Genomic DNA, 14,403 nt, shown 5'->3' with positions numbered 1-14,403 from the left:
ACGCTTAGGACAAACACAAGGCTGTCCCAGCCTCACACAATCATAGACCTTGCTGGAGGGGTTGGTGGCTAGTCTGCCCGAGTCCTCGCCCCCCCCCCGCCATGTACCAAAACACAGATTGAAGCCAATCTGTTTAACGGGGAGCAGGTAATCCCGGCTCTGGAGTGGAAAAGCTCAGTGCAGTTGGCGAAGGGATGAGTCGTGGGGAAATGGATGTCAGACAAGAGGTGGGAGGGTGCTACCTCAGCCTTCCCCTAGCAAGACAGGGGGCTGGGTGCGGGGAAGGAACGTTGAAAGGAAACGGAAGAGGATCTCAGAATTCTCTGCTCCCCGGGGTATGTAGATGACCGCTCCAACAGAGGGCAGAAGGCCTCAGTGACCGTCTGTAGTCTGACCCCTGGACAGGCAGGGGTCACACTTAGCCCCAAAATGGGAGGGCCAGACGGCCTCGAGTTGGAGGTGCATTTTACAGGTTCACTGCCGTTCGCCGCTCTTGTTTCTATATTGTCCCAGTGTGTGTGGCCAGACACCCCTGCCCATCCTGTCTGGCAGGGAGCAGATCTTCAGGACGGCTTGCTCCCCTCGCGCTGAGGGACTGGACAATCTGTGCATCACCGCCCTCCCGCAGCCCTTCCAAAACAGGGTTTGTGGCCCCAGCTACACCGGTCCTTGACAAACCCTGACGGGCCTAAGGTGGGTGCCCTCTTGTAGTGACCGAATGAATCCACTGCCCCTCCCACACAGGGCAGCAGCGGCTTTAGACACCACCTCCTACCCCCACCCATGACTAAGCGGGAAGTGCAAAGCAGGGACGCGTCGCAGGAGCCGCCTGCAGAACGATGACCCTTTATTTGAAGCGTGCGTACCACCGTTTCCATTCACGCCAACAAGAGAACGCGGTCCTCTCTCTCGTCTGAAGGAAACACGATACGGGGGGTGGGAGGGGGTGAGATCTAGAAGCTAATTAGGGACTGACCCCTCCCCCCGCACCCTTACTTGTACTGAGAGAAGTCCATTTCTCCGCAGAGACACAGACCCCACTAGGCCACCGTAGCGCCGGTGCGGGAATCTCTGCCTGCCGGCTCTCCACCCCGCAGAGGGGGTCTGGAAAGGGCTAAGTCTGAAGGCAGTTCTGGAGGCCTTGTAAAGGGGATGCCATTGCTGGAACCCCGCCCCCAGACCACGCTGCTCTGACGGTCCACAAGCGGGCGGGGGCTGCACACGAGAGAGTCACTGTTGCTTGGACCGAGGCCACAGCCGGCTTGCCAGGGAGCCCAGGAAGAGCTGCTGCTTCTTGTTCTTGGACAGGTCGGCGAGCCGCTGCTGTTCCTCCTGCACGCACAGGGAAGGACACAAACCCTGCGTTACTGGGGTGTGCCACACGGCCCGACGGCACCGAGCTGAGGGCTTCCTCGAACCTTCCGCTATTAGCCGCTGAGCCCTGTCTAGGCCACACTACTGGGGGGTGACTCAGGAGTGATTTCAGCCAGGGAGGTGAAGCGATCGTCCAAGTTCCCACAAGGCGTTGGTGTCAGCGGTGGGAACAGGCTCAGGATCGGATTGCCACCCCTGTGCTTTCGCCCCCAGCCCATCCTTCCACGGGCGATGCACAAGCGACAAATCATTGCACCAAAATTCAACGGGAAGCGATGGCTCTTACCAGCACACATCCAGCCAGGCTGAGACGCGAGCGAGCACACGCAAGCTACACACAGGTGAGCCTGTCACTGATATGCTCAGCATCATGGGGAGCCTGACAGGTGAAATACAGCTGAGGGGCTCGTGGGAACACTGGCTTCTACTCCCAGCTCTGCTGCTGGCGGGCCTTGGGCAAGTCACTTCCCTGCTCTGTACCTCAGTTTCCCCATGTGTACAATACCGATCTCCTTTGTAAAGCTCTCTGAGATCTACTGATGAAAAGCTAGGGCTTTATCATGACGAATGCAACGACTACATTGGTTCCGACACAGCTATCGTTAAAGCGGGACAACCCTTAGCGTGGATGCAGTTAGCCTAGTAGCAAGGTACTTATTTCGGGAGGGCTGATTCTGGTAAGTTGCCAAGCCAATATGATATCTGCATGCAGAGCAGCCCCCAAAGCCAGCGCTCCCACCTGCACCACCCCCTCGTGTTGCCGGTCCCTCCCCACCACCGACACATCTGTCTGGGGTCTCCATAGGGCTCACGGCTGTGGTATAGCTCACCACAAGCAAGCGGGAGGGGGATCTTGCTATGTTTTAACAGAGAAAAACCAAGACACTCACATTTCTATTCCACGTGACTGGTGAGCAGCAACCTGCCCTGCTCTCAAGGCCCCCCTCTTACCCTTGCTGTGTCTTAGACTAAAGCTCTGTGGGGCCGGGGCTCTTCTATCTGTGCAGCATCGGCACAAAGGGGCCCCGACCTTGTTACTGGAAGACACTGTTGTAGTACAAACAACATCCCTCCCTCCAAGGCTCTGAGGACAGACTCCACGCTGCCCCCTGCCTTCTGGTGCTGCAGCCTGAGCCGGGGCGGCAGGAGCCGTGAGACCAGCACCCTTACCTGTTCCAGCTGAGACTGCCTGCGTTTAAATGCTTCCAGCGGGTCGTCCTCCATCGAGTAGTTCTCCAGCACCGTCCTGACATCCTCGACCCCACTCAAGGCAATAGCTGTCGGGCAATGAGAGGCAGGGAAGGAGGGGCTGAGCATGGGTGTGCGAACATGTCAAACAAAGCCAGTCCGGGAGGCAGGGATTCTGCACTGCGTGCGTATCAGCAGCATTGAGTTCCTGCTGGGGGTCAGAGGGTCTAGACCCAGGAGTGACGGATTCTTCCTAAATGCAGGAGGGCCACGAGGCCCCATCCCCTCTGTGACCCTGGCCTTGCCCCACCTCTTCCCCCGAGCCCCCGCCCCCAGCCAAGCCAGAAGCTGGAGCCAGGCCAGGAAGCCCAGGTCCCTCCACGAGCAGCCACCAGCCTGTGTCCCCACGCCCCGGGGCGCCCACCCAGGGCATGTGGAGGGTCTGCAGCTCCCCACAGCTACCTGCATTCCAGTTTCCAGCTTAGCTGGGGGGCAGGGCCTCAGGGGAAGGGCAGGGGGCCAGGCCTGTGGCGAAAAGTGGCCTTGACCCCCTTGTTCTGGCGCCCCTGTCTAGGCCCCTCTCTGAAATGCTGCCCATTCCCAGGAGAGAGGCCCAGAGAGACCTGCTCTCTGCAGGAACGTAGGGAGCAGCTGCGACACTAGCGGGCCCCTCGGTCCCGGGGAGGGGAGGGGAGCGAACTGCTGGACTTTCCAGATATAAGCCCAGTGTTCCCTCCCATACAGGAACGGGTCAGTCCCTGAGCCAGGTGGCAGGAGCTGCTCCTGTAACCATCCCATGGCCTTACCGAGCGATAATTCAGTCAGATTTCATCGCCACGCGCCCCCTGCCCCAGCAGCAGCCCCCGGCAGAGGGACACCCCCCCACCCCCTTACTCTTCAGGAAGGCGGCGAGGTCGAAGAGCGTCCTGTCGTCGGAGCTGCCGTCCCATTTCTTCAGCGCCATGCCGTTGAAAGGCTGCAGGCGGAAGGCTTCCTTCTTGCAGTCCACCACCACCACCACGGCGGGGTCTCTGTTCAGGCAGGAAATATCCTGGACGCAGGGACACGAGACAGAAGCTGAAACCTGCGCTCTCCAGCACCCCAGAACCTGATGGCACCACAGGGCATGGCAGGGACCGCCTGGGAGACAGATCTCCCCCTGCCCAGCCTAGGCTGTGCTTCCCTCCCCTCTCCCCCAGAAACCCCTCCACTGCAGCCCTTCTCCTGAACAGGAGGATTCAGGTGTTTTGGCTACCATGTGGGTCCAGACCTAAAGAGCGCTTTGGAAATCAGCGACCCGTCCTGGGCCCAGTGAAGACAGGACAGAATTCCATACTGCCTAGCACAGCTCGGAGTGCACACGGGTCTGCACAGAGTGGGATCTGAAAGCTTGAAGGGCAAAACGGAAGCTAGTCAGACCCTTCTTCTCCATCCCATACTGAGAACGACTGAGGGGTCGTGTAAAGGCTGGTGAAGCCGGAACAAAAGAGCAATCCTGTGGCACTGTGTGTTGCAGAAGGCCAGGAATCCAACAGCAACCACTAGTTCTTCTCTAGCACTTTCCATCCATAGATCTTAAAGTGCTTCACCAAGGATACTGGTATCATTAGCCCCCGCTTTACAGATGGGGAAACTGAGGCAGAGAGGAGAAGCAACTTACCCAGGGGGCTGGTGGCAGAGCCAGGGACTGAACCCAGGCCTCAAGTCCCAAACCAGTGCACTATCCACTTCGGCTGCACTGCCGCCCCCACACACAGTGTCTGGACCATTGCATGACCTTGCTAAATACACTGGAAGGCGGCCGGGGGGGAGGGAGGCAGGGGGCATGTGATTGCTGCAGGGGTCTGCATTCCCTGCTGGGACTGGTAGTGGGGAGGGATGTACATTCACCATGTGCTTCGCAGCATCAGATCGCTGCACACGGGGCTGGTAACTGCACAGAAGTGACAACAGGTCAACAGATTTAAGAGCTGAGTTAACCCAGATTTTTTTTTTATTTTTTTTTTTGGGTAGTACCAGCGGTGAACAGGGCAGTGCCACTACACAGCCTCCAGATCTGATTTACACTTCTCGCCCCGTCCCCTCCCCTGTGATATTCCAGTCGTAAACAAAAACGTCCCGCTGGGAAACGAATCCCGGTTACGGTACCAGCAAGCTCTTTCTAAAGCAGCAACATCTTGGATGGAACAGCAGGGCTGCTCCTTGCAAAGCCGCCCCGCCCCCTCCAAAATCCACAAACAATCAAAACACAGAGAGAGCTGCCCTGAGAGAAAAGGACGCCCTGCCCACCCTGGGACAGCAGATGGGAGGTGAGAGGGAGGGAGGGTGTGTGTGGGGGGGGGGGGAAAGAGAGCCAGAAGGTCCATAGCAAAGTGCTCTATTGTGGAGTGTGGACAGAGGTGCTCGAATTACAGCGCACGAGGCCAGGGCTGGGGAAAGAGAGGGCAGCTTTTCGCGGGCAGAGCGCTGCCTAGATGCAAAGGCGATATGGGACCATTTGACGGATGAGCGGGCATGGCATCACATGGGGACCCAAGGCTAACACTACCGTGCTCAGGGCGGGAGAAAGAACAGAGCAGCTCTGAATTTCGAGCTGCCTACATCCCAAAAGGGGTCTACCCTGCCTGGGAGAGTTTTAATGTCCACCCAGGCAGCTGGGCACACGTGTCTAGAAGTCACAGAGAACCAAGCCTTTTGCTGTATTCAGACACCCCGAATTGCAGACGCACAGGTCAGGGCAGGCAAGGCTGTCACTGATCGTCTCCCTATTCGCATTCTGCCACTGCGGCAAGGAGGCAGCAGGCAGATGCTGTACGTACCATCACTCACTGGAGGACAGAGCAAAGTGCAGGAGGGCCCCCCCTCCGCCCCCGCACACCAGCCGCCGAGACAAACTGAAATTAACATACAGCATGTTTCTGGATGGCTGACAGCTGAGAGGGGCCTCTTGTTAAACACAACCAATGCATCAAGTCAGTCAAGGGAAAGCGCTCGGAGGTTTGGTAATAATCTAGCACCATCAGGCACGGAGCTTCATCATGCTGAAGCAGCAAAGCTCAGAGCAGCTGCCTTTCTTTTAAAGGTGACCTGCACAAGGGAACGAATTGCGTTTCCCCCCCACTTTTCTCCTTTACCTGCCCTCCTCCCCTCCTCGCAATTTTGCTCGTTTTTAAAGCGGGAAATATTAAGCCTGATCTTCCCTTGATTGTGCTGGATGACGAAGAAGGGCGGATGAAGAGCCTTTCCAGCTGGAAAGACAGGGGGTCTCTCGAGTGTTTGAGTTTATTGGCCACTGTCTCAAACTAAGTTTTAAACATCTGAAACAAAAGTCACTTTCGCCTCTGAACCTGGCGACATTTCTTTGGCATCTGCAACGTCATCAGTTTGCCAGTTCTCCGTCGGGTCTTGGAGAGCAGACAGAACCGGAGTTTGTCTACATGAGGCCATCCAGGAAAATTAATCCCAATTAGCTTTTAGGTGGATTAGCTAAATTGCATCACACCCATTTGTACAGCCCTGGAAATCCACTCTTTATCCATGGATCTCTGCCTCCGCGGATGCGATTGTATTGTTTGCCCTCTTCGCAGATCGGATGCAGGTCCGCATTTTTGTATCTGCCCTGGCTCCACCCACGTGGATGCTTTTATTCAGACGTAACGGGACTTGAATTCGTTTCCAAACTAAAATTAAGGTCAACGAATTTAAGGTCACTAATTCTGAGTGAGATTGCCCACACGGGGATGTAATGCAGTTTAACAAAAGGTGTGAATTTAAAGTGGATTCGTTCATTTGATTAATTTTCCCAAGGTTATGGTCCTGTCTACACTTCAGGCCATGCGGGGAATGTGAACTGCAGAGCACACTGAAGTATTACACTCTAGCTTCCCCCAGCACGAACTAAAAGGTACCTAGTTTGCATTAACGTAGAGGACTACATTAGTGCAAACCAGGTACCTTTTAGTTCCCACCCGCAATATCAGTGTGTTCTGTAATTCACATCTCCCCAGTTTGCCCTGCGGTGAAGTGTAGACATAACCTAAGAGTCCTCACGTCAAGAAGCCCCAGCGTACGAAAACAAGTAGAAAACAAAGTCCCCTAGAGGCCTTCCTTGTGTATCAAAGGGCACAAACCCAGCATGCACCCCCTGCCACCGGTCACCTTTCAAAGCCAGAACGGTCACATTCTCTGACAGAGACACACTAGAATTTGCATCGGTGAAGTCAGCAGACGTGACTCAGAGCTAGACGGGGCCACGTCTGCGTGAAGCTGGGGTTACTCACTGAAGGAGACTCCATTTCCCTTTCAACCACTTCCCCCAGCAAGCGCCAGGGGCAACGGAAGACTTTGCTGCTACTTCTGCCTCCATCATACCCTTGGATGGGGACTCCTCCTTCATCCCAGCTCAGCAGGTTACAGCTTTCTCAAGTAAAGGCTGTAAAGAGCTTTTTTGGTGTATGCTTCCACAGGGATGAATGGGCTGGCACAGAGGCTCAGATGCACACGCTTTTTAGCTGTTGAGGCTCACAACACAAACCGCGGCATCGTGAGCCTCTGATGGGGAAAGACCACAGGCTGAAGTTGACTGGCAGAGCTGTGTCCAAGATTAGTCCAAGACTGGAACAGCCCGGGGAGGCGGCAGGACGGGACTGAGGGGGCATCGGCAGAGCTAGAGGGCGAGGGGATATCAGGATACACAGGCAAAAGTCTGAAAGCAGCACGTTAACCACAAAAACACATGAAGCGTTCAGACCCGGTCAGTTTCCTGCTCACTCCAGCACAGATGTGTTCTGAGATTATTTTGGGCTCTCCCGCACTAGGAAGCGGCGAGACTATTCAAGCCGGAACCCCCAGTAAAGATACCTTAACGTGGTGTCCATCCATGTAACGGGTGGCATCTCGGAAAAGCCGATAGGAGATGAATCCGTGAGGGTCCACGCTGTCAATGAGGGGGAATGCCGTCTGGAGGAGAAAGAAGAGGGGTGATTCAAGGCCTGCACCAGACAACTCTGCAGGCTTAAATGCATCCACAGCTCTTCCCTCATAGAGACACTTTGAAAACCATTAGGGGTCAGCAACAGAGCTTCTGAGCAGTAGCATGTAGGTAGGTGAAGCTAAAGAAAACCACGCACAGGTTTCAGAAGCCAGGGACAACCTGATGCATACAGCTGGCTGGAAAACGGAAATATCTTCCTGTGAAAAATGTAACAGTTTTGGGGGGAAAAAACTCATCCTGAATGGGGTCAAAAAGGTGCCATTTTTCCTGGGAAGGGATTTCCAGAAAAAGTGCATTTTAGAAAAGCAAAGCAAAACCGTTTCAGCTTTTGGAGGCAGCACGTGAAAGGGACACAGCAGGAGCAGTTGGAGGGCCAGGATTCGGATTTTCCCAACAGAAAGCAATCACATTTTTGGGGGTAAAACAGAAATTTACCCATGGAAAATTTCCATTTTGCAAAAAGGGCATTTTCCGTCAGAAAATCAGTCAGATGGAAAGTTCCTGACCAACTTTACTAACGGACCCCAAGCATTTCTTCCAGGATATACGCAAAGCAAACGGACACACTTTTTGGTCGCCCTGACACACCCCCAAATCCACCATGCACCTTGGTGTCACAGAAGACCAAGTTTGGCAGTAGCAACACAAGAAACACGTGCACCGGGGAGGAGGCTAGAAACGGCATTGGTCAGGAACGCTGAGAGGAACAGGGCATGGTTACTCAAAGGTTAGTAATTACCAAGGTCTCCAGCACACCCCACAAAAGTTGGCATCTCCCTAGCCCACAATTCACACAAATATCATGGGCAACGATGAATGGGGCGTTTAATCATTCTGGAGACAGAGAGGCACCCCGTGGCTGTGCACACCAGAGTTCGGGAGTGCCCGGTGTGGACTTGGGTTCAGACATTTCTCGTGAAGCTAGCGCATTTTGCGGGAGCAGCCTGCAGGAATCCACCCCCCAGTGCATCAAAGGGGAAGCTATGCTGGATCTCAGCATGGGCCAGCCATTCCCCTGACGCGCTTTGAGGGTAGCACGGCTGGCCAGATGCATGCTGTTCCCTCAGTAGGTTCCAACAAGGGCAGGGTTTTTTGCCCTATGGACGCAAACACACCCCCTTCTCGCGGACAGTTCCACCAAATTAGCACGGCAATAGCCCCAATTCAACAGATTGAATGGAGAAGATGGGGTCTATATACATTCAAATGAGCAGCGGCACGTTCCAAACTCTGCTATTCGTGCCCCAGCTATTTACTGAAGGAAGGTCAAGAGTATGCAGAGACTCACTGGAAAGATTTTGCCTAGCACAGCAAGGGGGACACTTGCTCTTGGGGGTCTGGGTATAAACAATCAACACCCCTACACTGGGCTAAACCAACCCCCCCCCGCCAGGTTTAAGGGCCACAAAACAGGGTGCCCGCCCCATTGCCAGAGTCACTAACATGAAGAGCGCAGCACGTCCCCATCTGTACGCTGCTCAGCCTCTTCCTGGTTTGTCAGAGACTGCTGGAGAAGCTTTCAGTCTCCCCCACCCCCTCTTTTATCCAGGGCATGCCAGCTGCACCTGTCTGAGAAGACAGCACCGATCACGCCCCGTGGGGCGCAGGACCCGCCCTCCCCCCGCACCACAGCACTCACCATGCCCGTCTCAGATGTAAAGATGACTATTTCATAGTGCGGAGCCAGCTGCTGAAACAGACTGTCAATGCCCGGTCTCTTCTTAAAGCGCCAGCCGGTTACTAGCTGAGGACAAAGGGAGGGACAGAAAGAAAAGCCATGAGATGACAACTCGCTAGGGAAGGACAGGAGCTGATTTTCAACAGAGAGGCTGGTATCAGAGGCCTGGCTGGCATCGCACTGTCCAGCAGGGAGAGCAGCCAAGCACTCTAGGGCTGCCACACAGCATGGAGAGAACACAGGGGGAATAAGGCACATGGAAGTCTTGGAAAGAGGCCAGCGGTTCTTCATGAGATGCCCCCTTCCCCCTGACTCACATATTATCAGAGCGCCTAGGAGTCCCATCCTGCCTTATCCCGTATTATTGTAGGGCCTAGGAGCAGAACCCCATTGTGCCAGGCACTGGACAAACACCGAACAAAAAGACGACCCCTGTCCCGAAGGGCCGACAATCTGAGTGCAAGACAAGAGACACGCACAGACCGATGGGGGGAGGTGTACAAGGAAACAAGACGACAACACAGCTCAGCATAGCAGCCAATGATCTCATCACTCCAGCCGCCCAACGACAGTCGATTTGTCTGTAGGCCTCCTGGGAAAGGAGTTTAAAGGAGGGATCGGAGGGACATTAATCGGACGGATGTTTACAGAGAGCTCCTCCCAAGCACAGGGAGAAGCATGGACGAGAGCACAAAGGTGCATGTTTGAGAATTTCACAAATGGGCAGCTGGTGCCAGGGGCCGACCGGAGGCAGGAGTTAACTTCTCAATACCGAACTATAGAAGACAGTCAGGGGATAGAGACAGGATGGAGCTCGGCTTTTCTCAGTGGTGGCAGATGACAGAACAAGGAGTAATGGTCTCAAGTTGCCGTGGGGGAGGTCTAGGTTGGATATTAGGAAACACTATTTCACTAGGAGGGGGGTGAAGCACTGGAATGGGTTCCCTAGGGAGGTGGCGGAATCTCCATCCTCAGAGGTTTTTAAGGTCAGGCTTGACAAAGCCTTGGCTGGGACGATTTAGTTGGGGTTGGTCCTGCTTTGAGCAGGGGTTTGGATTAGGTGAGGTCTCTTCCAACCCTAATCTTCTATGATAGGCCATGAAGGGCTTTGAGAATGAACACAAGCATCTTATGTTTGATGCAATGGAGAAGGGGGAGCCAGTGGAAGGATGCAATTCTCCCAAACCCTTCATTACCAACCTGTTTGGGCATCTTTGTTGGCCCAAGCACTGGGCAGGCCTGTTCTGTGGACCACAACCCCACAGACTGTGTGTTAAACCAATGCTCAGATCCCAAAGACGCCCTGCTCCGTGGCTGGTGAGTTAGCAACTCAAACACGCGAGTGGTGTCAGGGCTACTGGAAGTTAGCAGCACTGCTCTGTCCACAAGTTCCCCTCTGTGTAAGAGCGAGGACTGGCCTGGCCCGGCTAGCCTGCTGAAATAGAGTGATCAGCTGTCCTTCAAATCCACAGACAACTCCGGATTTCCCACCATCTCCTGGAATGCTAGCATTTCTCTCCAGTTCTACGGCCTCCCTTCCCTTGGTTACTTACAAAACAGCAATTTGTGATCAAGTTAAACGTGTCCAATTCACAGTAGTTAAGTGGGTCGTGATGCAATGCCCATTACCTTTGGGAGACATCTGGGCCACACCGGAGTGGCGTCGCGACCCCATGTGCTAGGTCACAATGCCAGTAAAATCTGACCGGTTCACCCCGCTGTCTCCATCTTCAGAGGGACAACGGATGGGCCAAACCCAAGCGGCACTCAGGCCATGTGCACCAGGCCACAATACCCGGGCGAAGATGCCGGGCTCAACCCTGCAAGACACGGGAGCCGCTGCTGTCCAGGGTGAGTGCAGGGCAGGTCCCCTTCTCCCCCCAGCCAGGAGGTCGCATTACAAGAAGGGGAACTCAAATGGAGTCAGGGTCTGGAAAAGTTTGGGAACCACTGTAGTTCAGGACTTCCACAACCAGACTAAGCAGCAGCTCCCAAGACGTGGATCGAAGACGTGTTCTACCCCTGAGATGTGCACTGTGATCTAATGACTGCCGAGGGGAAACTGGATTGGGATGAAGATGCTGGGGGGGGAGGGGAAGGGGTTGGATTCAACAGCTTGATCTGCAAGGCGAGTTCTCCATTTGTCGGTGCTCTGTTCCATCTTTAGGCTATAACCGGAGGGCCGGACTCACTGGGTCAGACATCAGGCCTACGTGCTTAGGGATCACTGTCTGCAGTCATTCGATCCTGCCTCAAGATGCTGTGACTACTGGAGAGGAACCCAAAGTTTGAAAGACGGAGCAAGCGCGATCCCTCCTCCTTGTCTCTGCTGGCACCACCCTCTCCTCTTTGGCCCAGCGCATCTGCTGAAGCACCACACCCATTTACACAGCAGAAGGCCTGCATGTGTAAGGCACACAGCTGGCTCCCCCACAACCAGATGTTCCCTCCTCTCAGAAGCAGCCTGCTGAGAAGAGGTTTAGTTACTGCCAGCTTTTAGGATCATGCAGACCGGGGTCCAGAGTACAACGCACAGCTTCTGTTTGCTACAGCTGTCAGATCTGCGGGAATGGCCTGGAGTCCACCTAGCACTCCCAGAATAAAAGCAAGGGTCGGTTCAGCTGAAGTCAGTGAACTATCCATAAGGACAGAGCTTTACCAATGCTCTTTGATCCCGACCAAGTGTACCCCTGCAACCCCAATTCCGGGCTCTCCACACACAGCTTTACTGATGCCAGTCAGTCCTAACCTGCAACCCACCTGGGCTCTCTGTGCACAGAACTGTACCCCCATTCCTGACCAGCAGTACCATGGTCTTTTCCTAGCAAGCCACTTGTGGTCTGACCGTTGCGTCAACCTATAGAGTGGCCCTGTATAGGGAAGAAACAGGCGCCACGCTGGGACCACTAATCTAGATTTCACTTACGATCTAGCAGGATCTCAACTAACTCAGTAACCCACTGCCTCTCGTCACATGTCTGTCGCGAAAGCACTTGAAACACCACTCAAAGAATTTGAGGGAAGGAGCCCTCCTCCCCGAAACACTCTCTCCAGAAAGGGGAACACAAAGGGGAGAGAGCCTGACTTACCGACCACTCAGGATGGAGCAACACATCTGTAAGCTCAATGACCAGGGTGTAGGGAGGCTGGTAGTATGGTTCTTTCAGGGGGTCTGGAAGCAGCTTCGGGCTGGTGGGCTCTATAATCATCTGCAGGGAAGAGACCCAGGAAGACAGAGTTACAGGTGTGTGAGGAAGCCAGATACGGAGGAGCTTGGAGCAGCAAGGCAGAAGAACATGACTATACATGGCTATCCGGCACACTGCATTAACATGCATGGGCGAGATACAGAATTCCTGCATCACGGATATCGTTCATTTCACCTCTATGTCGAGCCCCGTGAGCTGTACAAAAATCTCCCCTCCACTGGCACTTCCTCCTTCCTTGAAAGGCTTTAGTTCCCAAGATGCTATTCTCATGAGACTGAATACCTGAGTGTTTCTGACAGCTGACCTCGTAACCTATCTGCTTTGGAAAAAACGCATGCGACTCCCAGTTGTTGTACCAGGCTTCTGTTTAATCAGAGGAAACAGGAGAACACCGTCAACACCTTGCTACAGCTTGCCTCAAAAACTAACACATGGGAGATTTCAGAGAACACAGGTCCCTCCCAACCTGGAACAGTCTGCACTCGCTGTGCCCCCCTGAAACCAAGGCTTTGTCTACACTGGAAACTGAGCGACAAAACTTTTGTGGCTCAGGGGCGTGAAAAAAAACACCCTCCCCGAACGACAAAAATTTTGCGAACGAAAAAAGCCAGCGTGAACAGCGCTTTGTCAGCGCGAGTGCTCTAAACTGAGGTCTAAAATGGTCCTCCACTATCCATTTGTGCCTGGCAGCAGCCTTTCCGCCTTCCCTGCGAAGACAGCTCAAAAAGCTGGGAGCGTTAACAAGAACGTGAGCTCCTAATGAGAACCAAGCTGCTTGTGTGAAGAGATTTTTAGCTGCCAAGGTGTAAGGGACAGGCCACGGTTCAGGTTGGAGAGTTTCTACCCTGGAATAGCTGATGACATTCACAACACAGAGAGCTCGACACCTACACATTCGGGGCAGCGTCAACTGTTGTAGGGGGAAGATCACAGAAGCCTGGATGCTGATCTCAGCAAGACAAAGAGAAAACCTTTTTTCGAAGCTAGATCCATTTACACTGGAAATAAGGCGTGCATTTTTAACCGGGAGGGTAACAAACCGCTGGATCAACTTACCAAGGGTTGCAGCGAATTCTCCATCACTGGGAATTTTTAAATCAAGATTTTTTTTTTTTTTTTTAAAGCTCTAGCTCAAAAGGAACAATCTGAGGGCAGTTCTTTGGCCTGTGCTATTCAGGAGGGCAGGATACATGACCGTGGTGGGCCCTTCTGGCCTTGGAATCTACGAATTTTCAATATGAGAACCGTCAGCCGAAATGTATTTCATTAAGGGCTTGAGGTCTTTCTTAGGGGATGTCTACACAGCGACAGCTGGGCATGGGTTAGCCTGCTGGAGCTGGCTTGAATCAGCTAGCGGGGGTAAGAACAGCTAGGAAGACAGGACAGCATGGGCGATACAAGCCAGGCACGGACCCGGGGTACGAACTCTGCTCGCTCACCTGGTCTGCTGCACTGTCACCCGCTGGATTCCAACTAGTTCAGGCTTCCCCTGTGGTAGGGAAGTATCAGGCCCCGCCCCCTTTGACAGGTGGGAAACTGAGGCACAGAGGTGCTGAATGACATGCCCAAGGTCACACTGAAGTCCACGGCGAAGCACGGAAATGACCAGATGCCTGAAGACCTAGGCTAATGCCCTATCCCCTGGGCCATCCTTCCTCTCAAGCCAAACTTCGAATGCCGGGGCCAGATTAAATCCATGAGAAGGGACGCCGTTTTACAAATCGGAGACAGCATTAGGTCACAGAGCTCTTTGGAGCTGGGACAGTCTTTCATCACACGTTTGTATAGGGCCTATCACAAGAGGGCCCCAATCGCAGTGGGGGCCTCTATGTGTTATCAGAAGACAAATGATAAAGAACAGCAACGGGCCTACCCGAACCATCTGGAGAGGGGCTCTGTTTCCTAATCACAAGAGTTACATTTGGCTCAAGCCCGTGAAATTTACGCTGGCGTTTCTACCT

General features: G+C 54.0%; 1 protein-coding gene across 5 annotated transcripts in view; it reads right to left on the bottom strand.

Moving 5' to 3' along the window:
- Nucleotides 1–830: 830 nt before the first annotated feature.
- TIMM50 (translocase of inner mitochondrial membrane 50) overlaps nucleotides 831–14,403 on the bottom strand; it is a 46,893-nt gene continuing 33,320 nt past the window's right edge. For all 5 annotated transcript variants that reach the window (XM_037884716.2, XM_037884715.2, XM_037884714.2 and 2 more), the window contains exons 6-11: nucleotides 12,323–12,442; nucleotides 9,195–9,299; nucleotides 7,423–7,521; nucleotides 3,457–3,613; nucleotides 2,545–2,651; nucleotides 831–1,332 (exon numbers count right to left, since the gene is read on the bottom strand). In XM_037884716.2, coding sequence (XP_037740644.2) covers nucleotides 1,231–1,332; nucleotides 2,545–2,651; nucleotides 3,457–3,613; nucleotides 7,423–7,521; nucleotides 9,195–9,299; nucleotides 12,323–12,442 — 690 coding nt within the window. In that variant the 3' untranslated portion in view covers nucleotides 831–1,230. The remainder of the gene's footprint in view (nucleotides 1,333–2,544; nucleotides 2,652–3,456; nucleotides 3,614–7,422; nucleotides 7,522–9,194; nucleotides 9,300–12,322; nucleotides 12,443–14,403) is intronic.

This window comes from Chelonia mydas, chromosome 23 (genome assembly GCF_015237465.2).
Source record: "Chelonia mydas isolate rCheMyd1 chromosome 23, rCheMyd1.pri.v2, whole genome shotgun sequence".
Classification (NCBI taxonomy): domain Eukaryota; kingdom Metazoa; phylum Chordata; order Testudines; family Cheloniidae; genus Chelonia; species Chelonia mydas.
This window is presented reverse-complemented; position numbering and strand designations above follow the sequence as displayed.